The sequence below is a fragment of the Macrobrachium rosenbergii genome, chromosome 2 (assembly GCF_040412425.1).
Source record: "Macrobrachium rosenbergii isolate ZJJX-2024 chromosome 2, ASM4041242v1, whole genome shotgun sequence".
NCBI classification, from domain to species: Eukaryota; Metazoa; Arthropoda; class Malacostraca; order Decapoda; family Palaemonidae; genus Macrobrachium; species Macrobrachium rosenbergii.
In genome coordinates, this window is record NC_089742.1 from 81,512,023 (window position 1) to 81,526,109 (window position 14,087).

The 14,087-nt window shown below is 37.6% G+C and overlaps 1 protein-coding gene across 2 annotated transcripts in view; it reads left to right on the forward strand.

Moving 5' to 3' along the window:
* ca (claret) overlaps nucleotides 1–14,087 on the forward strand; it is a 307,235-nt gene that overhangs the window by 169,861 nt on the left and 123,287 nt on the right. For both annotated transcript variants that reach the window (XM_067121505.1, XM_067121496.1), the window contains exons 16-18: nucleotides 722–907; nucleotides 1,098–1,686; nucleotides 13,309–13,524. In XM_067121505.1, coding sequence (XP_066977606.1) covers nucleotides 722–907; nucleotides 1,098–1,686; nucleotides 13,309–13,524 — 991 coding nt within the window. The remainder of the gene's footprint in view (nucleotides 1–721; nucleotides 908–1,097; nucleotides 1,687–13,308; nucleotides 13,525–14,087) is intronic.

Here is a 14,087-nt window from a genome sequence, read left to right on the forward strand (position 1 = left end):
AAGAAACAGAACACACACACAAATAAACAGCACACCAACAAGAAAACCAACAACTCCCGGAAAAGCATACGACAAAACTGTCCCACACAAGAACCACTGACCAGCACTAGCCCTGACTAAAGACTCCTCCAAAACCAAAAATCCTTCACATATTCCACAGACAGACAGCACCGTAAACAAACTAACGACCTCATCCCTCTTCCAACAACTGAAGCACTCACTAATTACACAATTACACACACACACACACACACACACACACACACACACACACTCTCTCTCTCTCTCTCTCTCTCTCTCTCTCTCTCTCTCTCTCTCTCTCTCTCTCTTACAAACAAATTTATTCATCCCTCTATAGAATATTTCTCAGTGAAAAATACTGTGAATGGGCGAATTTTCCACGAATAATTGGTAGATTTGTTCCACAGAGAAATCCGTGAATATGTGAGTCCGTGAATCGTGAGATCGCGAATACCGGGGGTTTACTGTACATTATATTTTTGGATTTTTAATTGATGCAGTGATTATTATTAATTATATTTTATTATTATAAATAAGTTACTGTTAAATGGACACCTTTGATTTAAATTTCTAGCATTTCATAGTTCTCGGTCAAACTGATGCAGAGAACCTTAGTCCCATTTACAGTTGCCAAGCACAGCACATCATAATCTGCACCTTATTATGAGGATGAATAGTAAAAGATGATTTTCATTCACAGCGTGTTGTGTTAGCTGAAGGTGGATATGCTCATAGCGTAGCCATGACTGCTGCAGGTAACATTTATGCGTGGGGATGTGGGACGTATGGTCAAGTGGGCAATGGTGGTATTGTCAAAGTTACTAGTCCTGTTAGAGTATGCTTACCAGGCCCTGCTACTCACCTCACTGCTGGTTACTTTCATAATGTGAGTATTTTTAATTTTAATGCATTTTACGTATGGTGTTTTTCATTTTTTTATGCATTTTACGTACCTCATATGTTATTGTGTTTGAGTACATATGTCAGTTTTTTTTTTAACTGGACTATTAGTAAATATTTGTTGATATATTTATAGTTATTACTTGCTATTGTTAGAAGTTACGCTTTTCTTGTAGATTGCTGTCACAAGAGATCACAAAGTATATACTTGGGGGATCAATCCAGCATGTTTGAGAGTACAAGCACAGCTTCAAAGAAGAGGGCGGATGATGCAACAGGCAGCAGAAGGGGAGAAACGCTCCTCTGAAGGCAAGAATGAGGGAGAAGATTCACAGGCCAAGGAAAGTGACGTAGAGAAAAGTGGAGAAGCTTCTGAAGTGGCAGCTAGTGATAGTGAAAGTGATGATAGTATTATTAATGATGGTGCTAATGATAATCCGAAAATAGTTGTGTCAAAGGAAGACAATGGAAGTCCCTGTGGTGGTGCAACACAAAGAACTACTGTAGATGATAGTGATGACACTATTATGACTCTGCCTGAGGAGGAAGACACTAAAGATATTGGTGCCAAATCTTTTATCATATCTCCTGAACCTTCTCCGGAAAAAGCTTCCAGTGTTGACGATAGAAAATGTGATATTTTTGAAGACACAGTATGTGACAGAGTGGTCAGTGGTAACAATTCTTCCAGCACAAACTGTCAAAGCTCAAATTCTTCAGAAACATTAAGCGAGCAGGCCTCCAGCAGTTGTCAAGTTTCTGAAAGTAAGCTATATATATATATATGTATATATTTTCATTAGACTTTACTTTGCATTTTTTTAATATATGTGTATACTGTATATATATACAGTATATGTATAAGTTGAAGATGAAATTTTGTGGGAATTGGCAGTAGCCATGATAATATCATCCTATTTGAAGTAGGTATGTATCTTCTCTTCATAGTCTTTCTAAAACTGAATTCCAAAGCACACCTCCTGATCCTTTTTGTCTTCCCAATATAATCTCCTCACTTGTCTTGGATCTAAAAGGTGGGTTATGGACTCTCCAAACATAAACTTGTTCTTGCTTTAACAATAACACATAAACCTGTTTAAACAAATACTTATTAGAAGATTCATGGACCTTGAATCTCAGGATTTTTATTCTGTAGTTTGAAATTAGCTTGTCACTACCAAATTTCTGTTTGTGTTACTTCCCTTAAAACTCTCATTATGATGTCCTTCAAATGCATGATGTCTTCATGGAGTCGTCAGTCACAGAAATTCTCTTTATTTTGGAGAATTAAGTATGCATCATATTGATTGGTAGATTTTTTCTAGGACTGATCATGGTGGTCAAGAAGCTTTTATCTCTATTATTTTCAACAGTTTGAAACAGATCGTCAAATACACTATGCAAGTTTCAGGCCAGCATAACCTAGCAGTGGATATGCTTCACCTACTCTTATGAGAACAGCTCTAATGTAGCAACATATATCACTTTGATGTTGAAAGAAGGGAAAAGGGCTGCTACAATATTTGCAGTATCTATTATTTGTTAGAATTCAATCCATCTAAATCACTGTTGAACCTGATGTGCCAAGCATATTTGGTCTTGTTCTGAGACTTTTCCTTCCTTCAGAGCCACAGAATCCTTGAAAACCTAGAATTTTTTGGGCTTAGAACTCTGTTAATCTTAATCTTATTTTCTTCTGACATCCTTTCTTTAACCAAAACCACTTCCAAATACACCTGTAAATTTTTTTTTTTTTTTTTTTTTACATACTTTTAAACTAGTTTTCTGAAAGGCCTCCTATATTAACAAGCAGTTATGTGGAATATGGAATGAGGGAACAATGCCTGATGTCTGGAAATAACTATAAAGATACCAAAGAAAGATAACCTGACTGAATGTGGTAGCTAAAGTGCATCACAGTACAGCATGTCAAATTTGTGATACTGATCGAAATTATCCATGAACAAAGTGGACAGAAAGTTAAATGTTGATCATGTCTTGTCAGGTGAATTGTATTAAATAGTGAGGTGCTGTAGAGAAGTTATTTTCCCTTCATTGTTAGCCCTTCTCATGGACTTTATCATGAAAAAAAGTTTGTAGATGGAATAGAAGGTTCAGATTTGATAACAAAAAATTGGCAATATGCAGATAATGCTTTCTTAATCAGCAAAAAACACAATATGTCAAATCTTGCAGAATAGAATTTTTGTAATGTCAAGTGTTGCCAAATTATACATAACACTTGAATTATTTTTAGAGTAATTTCTTTGCTGTGTGATCTCAGTTTTTTTTTTTTTTTTTTTGTTTTTGTTTTGCCAGTCATTTTGTAGAAGTAAGACTATTAATATAGCAAAGCAAGAGGAGGTTCACTTTAGGTTTTTTTTTTATAACATCAACTTTTATTACAATGCCTGATATAGCTGTTGAAAACAGCAGTGTATTCAGTGATATATGAAGGCATTGTAAAAAAAAATGAACTATATGCACTGCCTGTAAGCCTGCATGTGCATTTGTCTGCTGATTTTAGAGAGAGCCTTTAGCTACCATTTTGTACTAATATTTTGGTATCTCTGTTTTAAGTATCAAATTAAAATTGTATTTAAATTTTGTGTGTACACATGTAGGTCTTATCAAAGATATGCCAGTATTACAGCAACATTATTATTTATTTGGTATAACACACAAAAATCTATGAAATCTCTATACCATCTGAATCACACTGTACTTGAGCTCAGGTTGTCATAAAAGATTGGTTTAGACTTTGTGTAAAAATGCAATACATTATATTGTTACACAATTATATTAGTGACTTTTATTAAGGGATATTAACTCGATCAAAACTTGGAGTAAAATTATACAGAGAGAGAGAGAGAGAGAGAGAGAGAGAGAGAGAGAGAGAGAGAGAGAGAGAGAGAGAGAGAGAGAGAGAGAGAGAGAGAATATGCTGACTGACATTCATGTAGTTGCTTACAGAAGTGGGATAATATTTTCATCTAATGCTGTCATTATTATTTTAGTAAAAATAATTAAATTTATTTGTCAGTGGTCTCAGGCCATTTGTCAGTTCCAAGTACCAGTACATATTTTAGCGTTTCTGTAGGCAGTTTTGTGAATATCTATCTGCCTGTTTACTCCCACTTTGTCTCTTGTTTTGTGATTGTCATTTTATCCCTTGTTTTTATCAAATTAATTAGCAAAATTTAGATCAGGAAAGAGAGTTCCTTACTTATTTACCCAAGGTTTCAACCAAAGTTACAAGATAGCCTAACCTCAAGTAGCTTATGACATACTCGTATTTTGGACAGTAAGTATTTTGTACATCATCATATGCCATATCAAACACATAACAATATGGCATTGTAATTATCATTAATAAGCCATGCACACACATGCACACTTGAAGATTTAAGTTTAGTGTTTATTATATTTTTCATATGGATATACTGTGCCAAAATGTGGTAGAAAACTGTGGCTACTGTATTTGCTTTGTATCAGATCAGCAGACAAGCACACATATTCCTACCTGTATTGTTGCATTCATTACTGAATTTAACACTATGCAAGATTCTCCTCAAAACTCAAAATGAAATAGTGTTACATAAAAAGAGAAGTTTGAAAAGAAAGAATGAGGCTAATTTTAACGTGATTGCTACACCACCTACTGTGGGCTGTCATGTAACTTGTTTTGTGGGTCTGAGGCCTTATGTGGTGAGGCACATCACCCATCAGGCACAAGTAAAATTTTTGTGGTTTTTCTTTACACTTACATCAGTCAATTATATGACAGTGAAAATGATGAACTATCAGATGACTTCCTGTATATGAGTGACATTATGTGGTTACCTGTAAGGTTTCTAGGTTGTTTATTTAAAGGGTTTATTAGATTTAAGTAAGTAATTTTTTATTTGAGTTGCAAGTCTTTGGACTAATTAACAATGTAAGGTGAAGTTTTACTGTACAGTATTTGTAGATCCTTTCATTTCCATTCAACACCATCACTTCACTTCCATAAAAATGTGTTATTACAAGCTGATTAATCATAAGTAGCCTTATTCTGTGTGAAATGGACCCAGCCATACCAACTTGATTTATCTTGAAAGAAAACCCCTAATGCTCATGCCTGAGTTAGACTCCGCTGTCTCACAAGTCAGTACAGTACTTCATTCATCTGTGACTTATTTGTTGTGCAGCCTTACCTCTCAGGATCATTTGTTGTGCCCAGTTATTTTGCTATCTTTTCATTCCTTTTTATTCATTCTTATGTTCACTTACTTTTCCTTGCTTTATAGTGTTATTCAGTTTTTGGTGAGTTTTGCTACCTTAACCCCTTACCTTTTGGCCAATGACTTGTAATGTTCCTGTTTATACTGTAAATACAATCTTTTTCGGTTTTCAGTATGTTGCATTTAATTCTATTTAGTATGCCATTCTTGCATGAATTTTCGTTTTTTGAATGGGTTTAAAATGAAATACATAATTTTTTTTTTACCTTCGTCCTTATTGGGTTTATTAACTAAGTAAATTTTTTGCCTTTTCGTTTGCTGTGCCTGCCTCAGCTGAGCATTACTTCCCTTTATGTTTTGATTGCCAAGTATTAAGTGGTTTTATTTTTATTGTGATATTGTGAATGTCTCCATACTTGTGTTAGCCTTCAGAGAATAATAATGAAATAATCACCCCTCAACATATTTGTTGGGCACTCATGATAAGTCCTGAAGTTCTTAATGTTGTCCATGGACAAGGACCTGTATTTGCAGTGCTCTGTATTTAGGGGTCACCAGAGGTCCCCCTCCAAAGATATGTATAGTGTGTGCAAAATGGTCTGGGAATCTTGTACTGTGCCTCTCCCTGGTCAAGAGTGAGCAGCATAAGAGGTGGACCATCTCCAGTCTTGACCCCTCTGAATTCTTTCTTGATACAGCTTCTCTTCCATGGATGTCTCCCTTTCCTGATGATCTCTTAGTTACCCCTGGAAGGTGTATAGTCTACCTGTCTGTTACTCATTGCATTTCATTCCTTCTACACTGACTCCTCTTCTGTCTGTTGTTTGTTTTGCCATTCCTTCCTCATCAGTAGAGATCATTTATTTGGTGGACTCAGGGTGAAGGTTTCTTCTGACCTCCAAGACCAGTTCCTTGCTGCAGCTGACTTGTTCAGGAAGAGTTAATTGCAAGCTTGTGATCTCTCTCTCTCTCTAGCTGTGCTGCTTAGGGAGGGCCATGGTCCTGCAGCCAGTGTAAGTGGCCCTCCCTCCTCCTGCTTTGATGTAATTTGTTTAAACCCCTTTTCTCATGTGTTCACTGTCTTTGGCTTCAGTTACCTTGCATGCTGGAGGGATTGCCCTTTGCACCCATTTGTTTTTGAATACTTTGATGGTCTCATGCAGTCTACTTTGATGGTCCCATGCAGTTTACTGCTCCTAGCTAATCAGCTGCTCTTGTACTAGACTACCCACATGTACTCAACTGTTCCTTTGTTCTTAAATGCTTCTGTTTTTCCACATGGTGGTCTGTATTGAACTGGCATGCTTTTTTTTTCCACAAGTTTAAGGTCTCTGTACCTTGTATGTAAACTATAATTTTGGTTTTTTTAATTGCTCCAGTGTCATCCTTAGTTAACTTCATTGCTTTGTTGTCCTTCACCTCTGTGCATCAGGCCATACTGGTGTCCTTGCCATTACACAGTGAGGTTCCCTTGATCTCCACTGTTCAGAAATCTGCTCCCTTGTCCATAGTTCTTTGTCTGCACAATTCTGCTGCCTGCTGCCAAGTGGTCCTAGCCCCGCTGTTCTAATGGTGGGCATCTTTTGCCCAAAGTATCCTCAATCCACATTGTGAGTAATCTTTGTCACACAATCTTGTTAGATCATACAGAAGACTATTATAGGAGTCTGTATGCAGGTATGTGCACTCCTCAACATATAGCCATGACTCAAATCACCAATCTCCAGCTCATCCCAGTAAGTCTCCCCTGAGTCCAATTGACCTTCCATGGCCTGTCTTTGTTTTGGGATTATCTTGGCTGTCGTGTAGCTCTCTCCTTGCCATTTGTAACTATGAGTTGCATAGTTGTATCTTCTGCTGTCTTTTCAAGTAAATCATCTCTTACACCCTCAATATCACCTGTTCATTTTTCTAAGAATGCAACCTCTGTTCATTCTCAGTACATGCTCTCATTTTCCTGAGTCACCTTGGACCCCCAAGAAAGCAAGATTCAACTTGACTATGAACAACATTTTGTTTATTGAAGACTCAGGTGAGGAAACTACGAAGGTTTGCTTGCTGTTTGGAACAACACTGCCTTTGTGAAGAATCTCAACTGGGTCTGCAACATCCTTAATTTAGACCGTTCCCCCTTTGAATGCTGTTCTGAGTTTAGTATATCTTAGTTTAACCAGACCACTGAGCTGGTTAACAGCTCTCCTAGGGCTGACCCGAAGGATTAGATTTATTTTACGTGGCTAAGAACCAACTTGTTACATAGCAGCAGGACTTACAGTTAATTGTGGAATCCGAACCACATTATGAGGAGAAATTAATTTCTATCACCAGAAATAAATTCCTCTAATTCTTCATTGGCCGGTCAGAGAGTCGAATGCTGGGCCAACAGCATGCTAGCTAAAAGTGAATGCTGTTCTATGGGACAGTTACAAGGTTTCAGGTTCTCGCTGGCTAAGTCTCTATAGAGTTGATAAACAAGGACATTCTCCATTGTATGAAGGGTCGCTGCTCCAAGCAAATGTTAAAACTGCCTTGTAAGTCCATAGTGGATATCACCTTTCTCTGCCTAACCAACAGCTTAAGAAGCTCTACCACATCAAAGGCTGATTTTCACAGGCTAGGTTCTGTTCCTCACCATGAAGGCCATTGCTAAGTGTGCCTCATGGACCTGCTGGTCTGCTGCAGAAATGGATACATGAGAACAGTTCTGCAGGGTAAGTATGGACCTTTTGAACTGACAGGGGTGAATACTTGGTGCCACCAGTGTTTTTGTTAGTAGGCAAGGCTAAATACCTCTATCACACCAAGCTATCTACCAACAAATGACTGGTGGCATCAAGTATCCACTTGTGTTCAGTAAAGGATATAGCCGGGGCTCACTGTCTTATTCTCTCACTTGGGCATGTTTCATCTCAAAGTTTGCTGCATGTACTACTTGCTGATGAATGTGATGATGAAGTAGAGGGACAGCTTTCCAAAACCTCTCTGGCATGCTTTCTGTGGTAGAACCCGCATGTATGTGTGTCTGACCTCATTGCTCTTGATCATTTCTCTGAGAACTCACTTTGAGAGATGGGGGAAAAGGACATCTCTACTCCTCCATTGCCAGTGTTATTAAATTGGGTGGTTCAGCCTCATTATCCTTTATTTTCCTTCCCCAGTCACTTTGTCTAAAGAAGGCTCCCTTTGGACAGTGGCAGAGATGCTGTACACTGATCTACCAGTAGTTCTGCATTCATTCCCTATATTTGCAGCAGCTTTGTGTAGAAAGTGGATTTGATGGCTCCATATATCTGGATTCCAGCCACAGAGGTAGTGCTTTACAGTCTTTGTTGATAGTGGGACTGATAGAATTTGCAGAAGAGAGTTCCATTAGTTTCATCAAAATCCAAACCTCTGATGTTTTCTCTCTCAGCTGCAAGCTCCAGCATCCACTTGAAGTCTGGAGAGAGAGATGGGGATATGATTCAAGGAGGAGAGTTGCAGGCATATAAACTACTTGGAACTACAGGAAGCCCTCCTGGGCCTCTGAGCATTCATGCCCATCTTTTCAGGGTACTGCTTGTGGGTCATGGGGCAATGCTACTGCTATAGCTGACCTGCAAAACCAACAAGGGATAAGGTCATTGTCTCTCTGCTTGTATGCAGCTAAAATCTTAGCATGGTCACAAAGGCATGAGGTCACTATCATACCTTTGTCCTTGGAGTTTAGAACAACCTAACAGCGGTCTCAGAGTTCGTTAGGGCCTTCCTTCAGAGTGGTCTCTGAAAAGCCCTGTGGCGAGTATGGGACACCCTTGTGGGATCTGTTTGTCGCATAGTTTAGCGCCAAACTACCATCATAGATGCCATGGTCTAGTCTGGATGCCTATACATTTCTCAAGTTGACTGCTGAGACAGGGAATGGGGAAGTTTCAAATGAATGCTTAGATGATTCATGTCAGCCCATTTTGGCCACAGTAGCATTGGTTCCCAGACCTCCTGAATCTCATCTTGGACTGCCCCAGGCTTCTTCTAAATTGGAAGCATCTTCTCAAGCAGCCCCACTTCCACCAGTTTCACAGTCATCCAGAGTCACTGTGTCTTTACACATGGTAATTATCAAGTGCAGTCACAGTGAGACTCTTTGGAAATTGCTGTGGAAGCTATCTCCACCTCTTGCCGGTCCTTTACCACTGCCTGCTGCATGGGAAGTGGGCGAATGTTGTGGCTTATATGACGGGGTTCTCATCCACTTCTGGCTTCTATTCCTGTGATAGCCAACTTCTTTATATACCTCTTTCTCTGATATGGGTTATCACTCTACCCTCTTTTCAGTATTCTTGCAGCATGGGTTAGTCCTGGGAAATGACAGAAAATCTGATGTGTTTTCTCATTTTGGCTGGTCTATTTCCTGGCCTTATGGGAAATTCCAAGTTAGGATTTACTTTGATGTTGGATAGCTACATTATGCCTTCTTAAGATCCCCTTTTGGATGCCTCCTCCTTGGATTTAACCCTTTGTGTTCTTGATTGCTTTCATATCATTAAGTACTGTATGTCCATAATCTCCATGTTTTAGGGCAGTCTTTAGTTCTAGCTTCTGGTCTGATGAAAGCTAAGTTTTGCTAGTAAAAGCAGCATTTTTTGTTTTTTTTACTCCTTTGATATTCCTGCCTTGTCCTCATCTCTTGAGGATAGTCTCCTGCATCCTGTAAAGCCTATCTACTTGATCAGACTTTTTCTTGGAGACTTAGTTCTGTAAACAAACAAAAATCTGTTGTCCACATGGGTGTGTCTGGTCAGTCAAAGTCTGAGTGGAGGTGAGCACAGGATGCCAATGGCAGCATGGCTGACAGCCAACAGAACAGAAAGTGAATGGCACTATGAATAATAGTGATGATAACTAACTGTATATTTGTGCCAAGAAAATGATAAGTAGAAAGTGTCGTCAGAGTGATGGATTGGATTGTACCTTCATTTTTGTTGTTAATTAGGTAGATCTGAAAGCCATTCAAAAACCAACCTTACAACCTCCATAGTTGGGTTTACGCATTTTATTAAGTTTATATTATCATTATCGTTATTATTAGTAGTGGTAGTAGTAACAATAGAGCAAAATGCTGTAGACTCTGGGGCACCAACAGAGAAAGCATTTCAGTGAGAGAAGTGGAATAAGAGAAGTAATATGATAGCAGAAAAATTGACAGAAAAGAAAATGGATGTGAAAAAAATAAAATAAATGTTAAATAAGACATTTAAAATAGAAAATTATTAGAATATATTCCATGGATATCATGTTATATTTGAGTCCAATGATCAATAAAATCCTCATGTTTACGATCTCTGTATATTTCAGTAAATATTTTCACGTACTATATATAATTACTCCAGCAGTATAAAAATGATGTTTTATGCTTTTCATATACAATACCTGTTTCTTATAATAAAACTAAAGCATTGGCTCTTTGCATCAATCTTTGCCACATTTATATGCCTGGCAGTCATGTACATCACTCACTTCAGACAATGTCTGGTGTCTTTGCTCAACATACACTTCGGCGAGGTGTATGGCAGACAGAAGAGGCAAGTCTGGCAACAGACAAATTTCTTGCTTTTATATGTGGATAAAGTCTGGTTGTATGGACGGGGCCTAAGAGCCCTCAAGTTGTACCTCCAATTGCTCCTTCCCACAAGTCACCAGGCCCACCTTTCTTTTTAAGAGCATTTACTTCCTGTTGACATAGCAGGTTATTTCAGAGTTTCTTTAGATGCTTCACAGGATGACCTCTCGCAACTTGGCTTGAACAATTAATCCTTCCTAACTCTTAAGTATATCCTAAGCTGTCTTCTATCCTTGGTGTTGCCAAAGTACTTTGGCAAGATTTTATATACATGGTTTGACTCATAAATCTCAATGTCTGTTTGTTAGGACATACTGTCATTGTGGGTCATGTGTTCTGGTTGGGACAGATCCAAGTCATTCACACTTGTCCTCTTTATGATTTCATCCCATAAGTATTTGGCACACTTAAGGGCATGTGTTCCTGGATAACCTGACTTTTGATTTACTGTCTTGGGTAATCTCTTTCGTGGCATACCTGTTACATAAGTAGGCTTCCATGATTTTGGAGGTCGCAGCAAACTCCACTGTTTTTCAACTAAAAGGGGCTGGACTTCTTGCAACTGCATTTACTTTTCAGAGGATCCTGATTATGACTCGTGCTATTTATGATTAATGGATTACCTGACTTTATAGCTCGTAGACTAGGTGAATGTACTGATTTGGCTTATGTCTTCCGAGGCAGTTCCTTTACCTTTGGAGGCTCCCATGATCCTGTTTGCCATTTAAAAGGGATTGGACTTCATGCAACTGGATTTACTCTTATATTTAGAGGTTTCTAAATTTTAGTTCATGCTATTTGTGATTAATGGCTTTGGAAGAACAATGTTTTTATTATAAAATATGTATTTCTACAAACCCTCTTATCATAATTTTTAGTGCTCTCCTCTCTTCCCCTTGCTCTTCTAGATGAAGGTTAGAACAGAGGAATGGAATGTCCCTCTGCGGGACAGTGGAGGCTGACTCGGCATATGCAGTGGGGCTTTTCTTACAAGATAATCATTTGGTGTGGTCAGGTTGATTTTTCCTGGAGTAAGGCTGTTTATGATGAAGGGATTGTATAAAAACCTTTCTTATTGTAAAAACATCATATTTTAGTAAGCTAGTTATAGAGGGTAGAAAAGTAATTATGTAATTTGTGCTCATGAATTACTCATTTTTGCCTTAGTCTCTGATGTCTACCAGGGGTCTGTAGACTTTATACAGATCTATGACTTGAGGATTACCTTTACAGGCTGGGCTAAAATATATATTAAGAACACCCCTAGACCAGGCAGACTTTAATGTTGGGCAGTTTAAAAAAAAAACACATCAATGGAAAGAGAAGAGATGCCAATGCCCATGGTATAAGAAAAAAATTCTAAACAATTTTCTGTACCTTCCCAGAAAGTTGAAAGTGAATATTTTCCAAGACACTCATAAAAATATGCTAATTTATCAAGATGTACATGTTTTTCTAATAATTTTTTTTTATTTTGTAAAATCACAATTACAGCTCACGTAATATAACAGATAAGAACTAAAATCAGTAAGAAATTGGGAGTCTATATATGGTAAGATATTTATGAAATGTACTGAGATGCGGAGATACAATACCTTTTAGTAAGTTATACATGTTTTTTCTAATTTTCTTTGTGGTTTAGTTTGCAAAATTACTATTATAGCTGACATACTATTGTAAAATATAAGAACTAAAATCAACAGCAATCTCTGGGTATATTTATGAACAGATGTATAAAAGATGTCCTGGGTTGGGGTGATGCAGTACAGTACATTCCCCCATGAAATCTTAAGTCACACTGATCTCTATCTTGTACTGAAGTATTAATGTTGTCGTAGGGGTTGCCATCAGTCATTTACAGGCCATTCAAGTGATTCGAACATTATTTCCACAAAATTCATTCAAACTGTATGGTGCAAAATATTGATTCTCATCTGAGGTGAACCAGATCAAACATCTAGAGCTATTATTATGCCTCACATGATCATGCTGGCCAGTAAGGGTTAATGACAAATGAATCTATCTTTTTATACTCATGCTTAGGGCTCTTAATTTAGAATTGTATTTTTTGATGAAAAAATACAAGTACTGTAGTACCATAGCTGTAATCAAATTCTAAGTTACAAGGTATTGGATGGAGGCTGATTTTCAGTTAGTTGATTCATTTTTTCCTGAAGAGCTTAGGAACCTGTTATCTCTCTTAAATAGCTATTCATTGTTATAAAGAGATAGGTTTGATTTTCAAAAAATTATTTTAAGGTTGCCTAACCAGACAACTGAGTCAGATATTAACTTTAATAACATTTAAACTAAGGTTGCATTCTTGAAGAATCCATCTAGAAAGGCGATCTCACTTGACCACTATTATGTGGTAGTGAATTTTATGTCCGACTGGTAACAGTCATAATTTTGTATCCACGAAACATTATTTTTAATCTCTCTCTCTCTCTCTCTCTCTCTCTCTCTCTCTCTCTCTCTCTCTCTCTCTCTCTCTCTCTCTCTCTCAAAGTATGGACATGGGTTTTGCAGATAAAAAGTAATCATTTGTTCTTCAACTATCAACAGATTCATCTAGTACCTCTTTTGGACCTAGAACTGTTAGTGCAAATACAGTACCATCATGTGATCCCAGTGACCTGGGCCACCTTCTTCCACAAGAAGTAGAGATGCCATGTGGATTTGGTGCTGTGCGATCTGTAGCCTGTGGTAGTCAACATTCAGTTCTCCTGACTACACATGGGTCTCTCTACACGTGGGGTAGAAATATGTCAGGCCAACTTGGTAAGTAACAGAGAATTAAACGTTGTTCTTTTTACAATCACTGACACTATTCAACCCAGCCTCTTTTTTTTTTTTTAGAGAAAGATGAACAAGGTTAATATTTGAAAAAAATTGCAGAAAAAACACTTGCCATATAAAGGAGATGGTGAATTAAGACTTTTGCCATAAAAAGGAGATGGTGAATTAAGACTTTGTAAGAAGATGAGAGTTTCATTTTTATATTTTTGAAGTTTCAGGACATTGAAGAAATAAAAGAAAACATCATGAATTACAAGTTACCTAAAAGGAATTGGGTTGAATTTCTCAATAAGTGACTTTCTATGGGTTTGTGATATTTAATGACCAAAATCTATATTATTTTAATGTTCCCCCCAAGGTAGGCTCTTCATGACACCAGATGCATCTAATAAAGTCTTAAGTACAGAGTTCAGTGAGTTGAACTGTAGAATGCTAGTTTAAATTTTAAGAAAACACGAATTGTGCTTAAATAGGCGTGGCGGAAGGTGAGAAAGTGTGTAGGGGCATAATGTAGGATACATAATCATATTATCACATAAAAATCA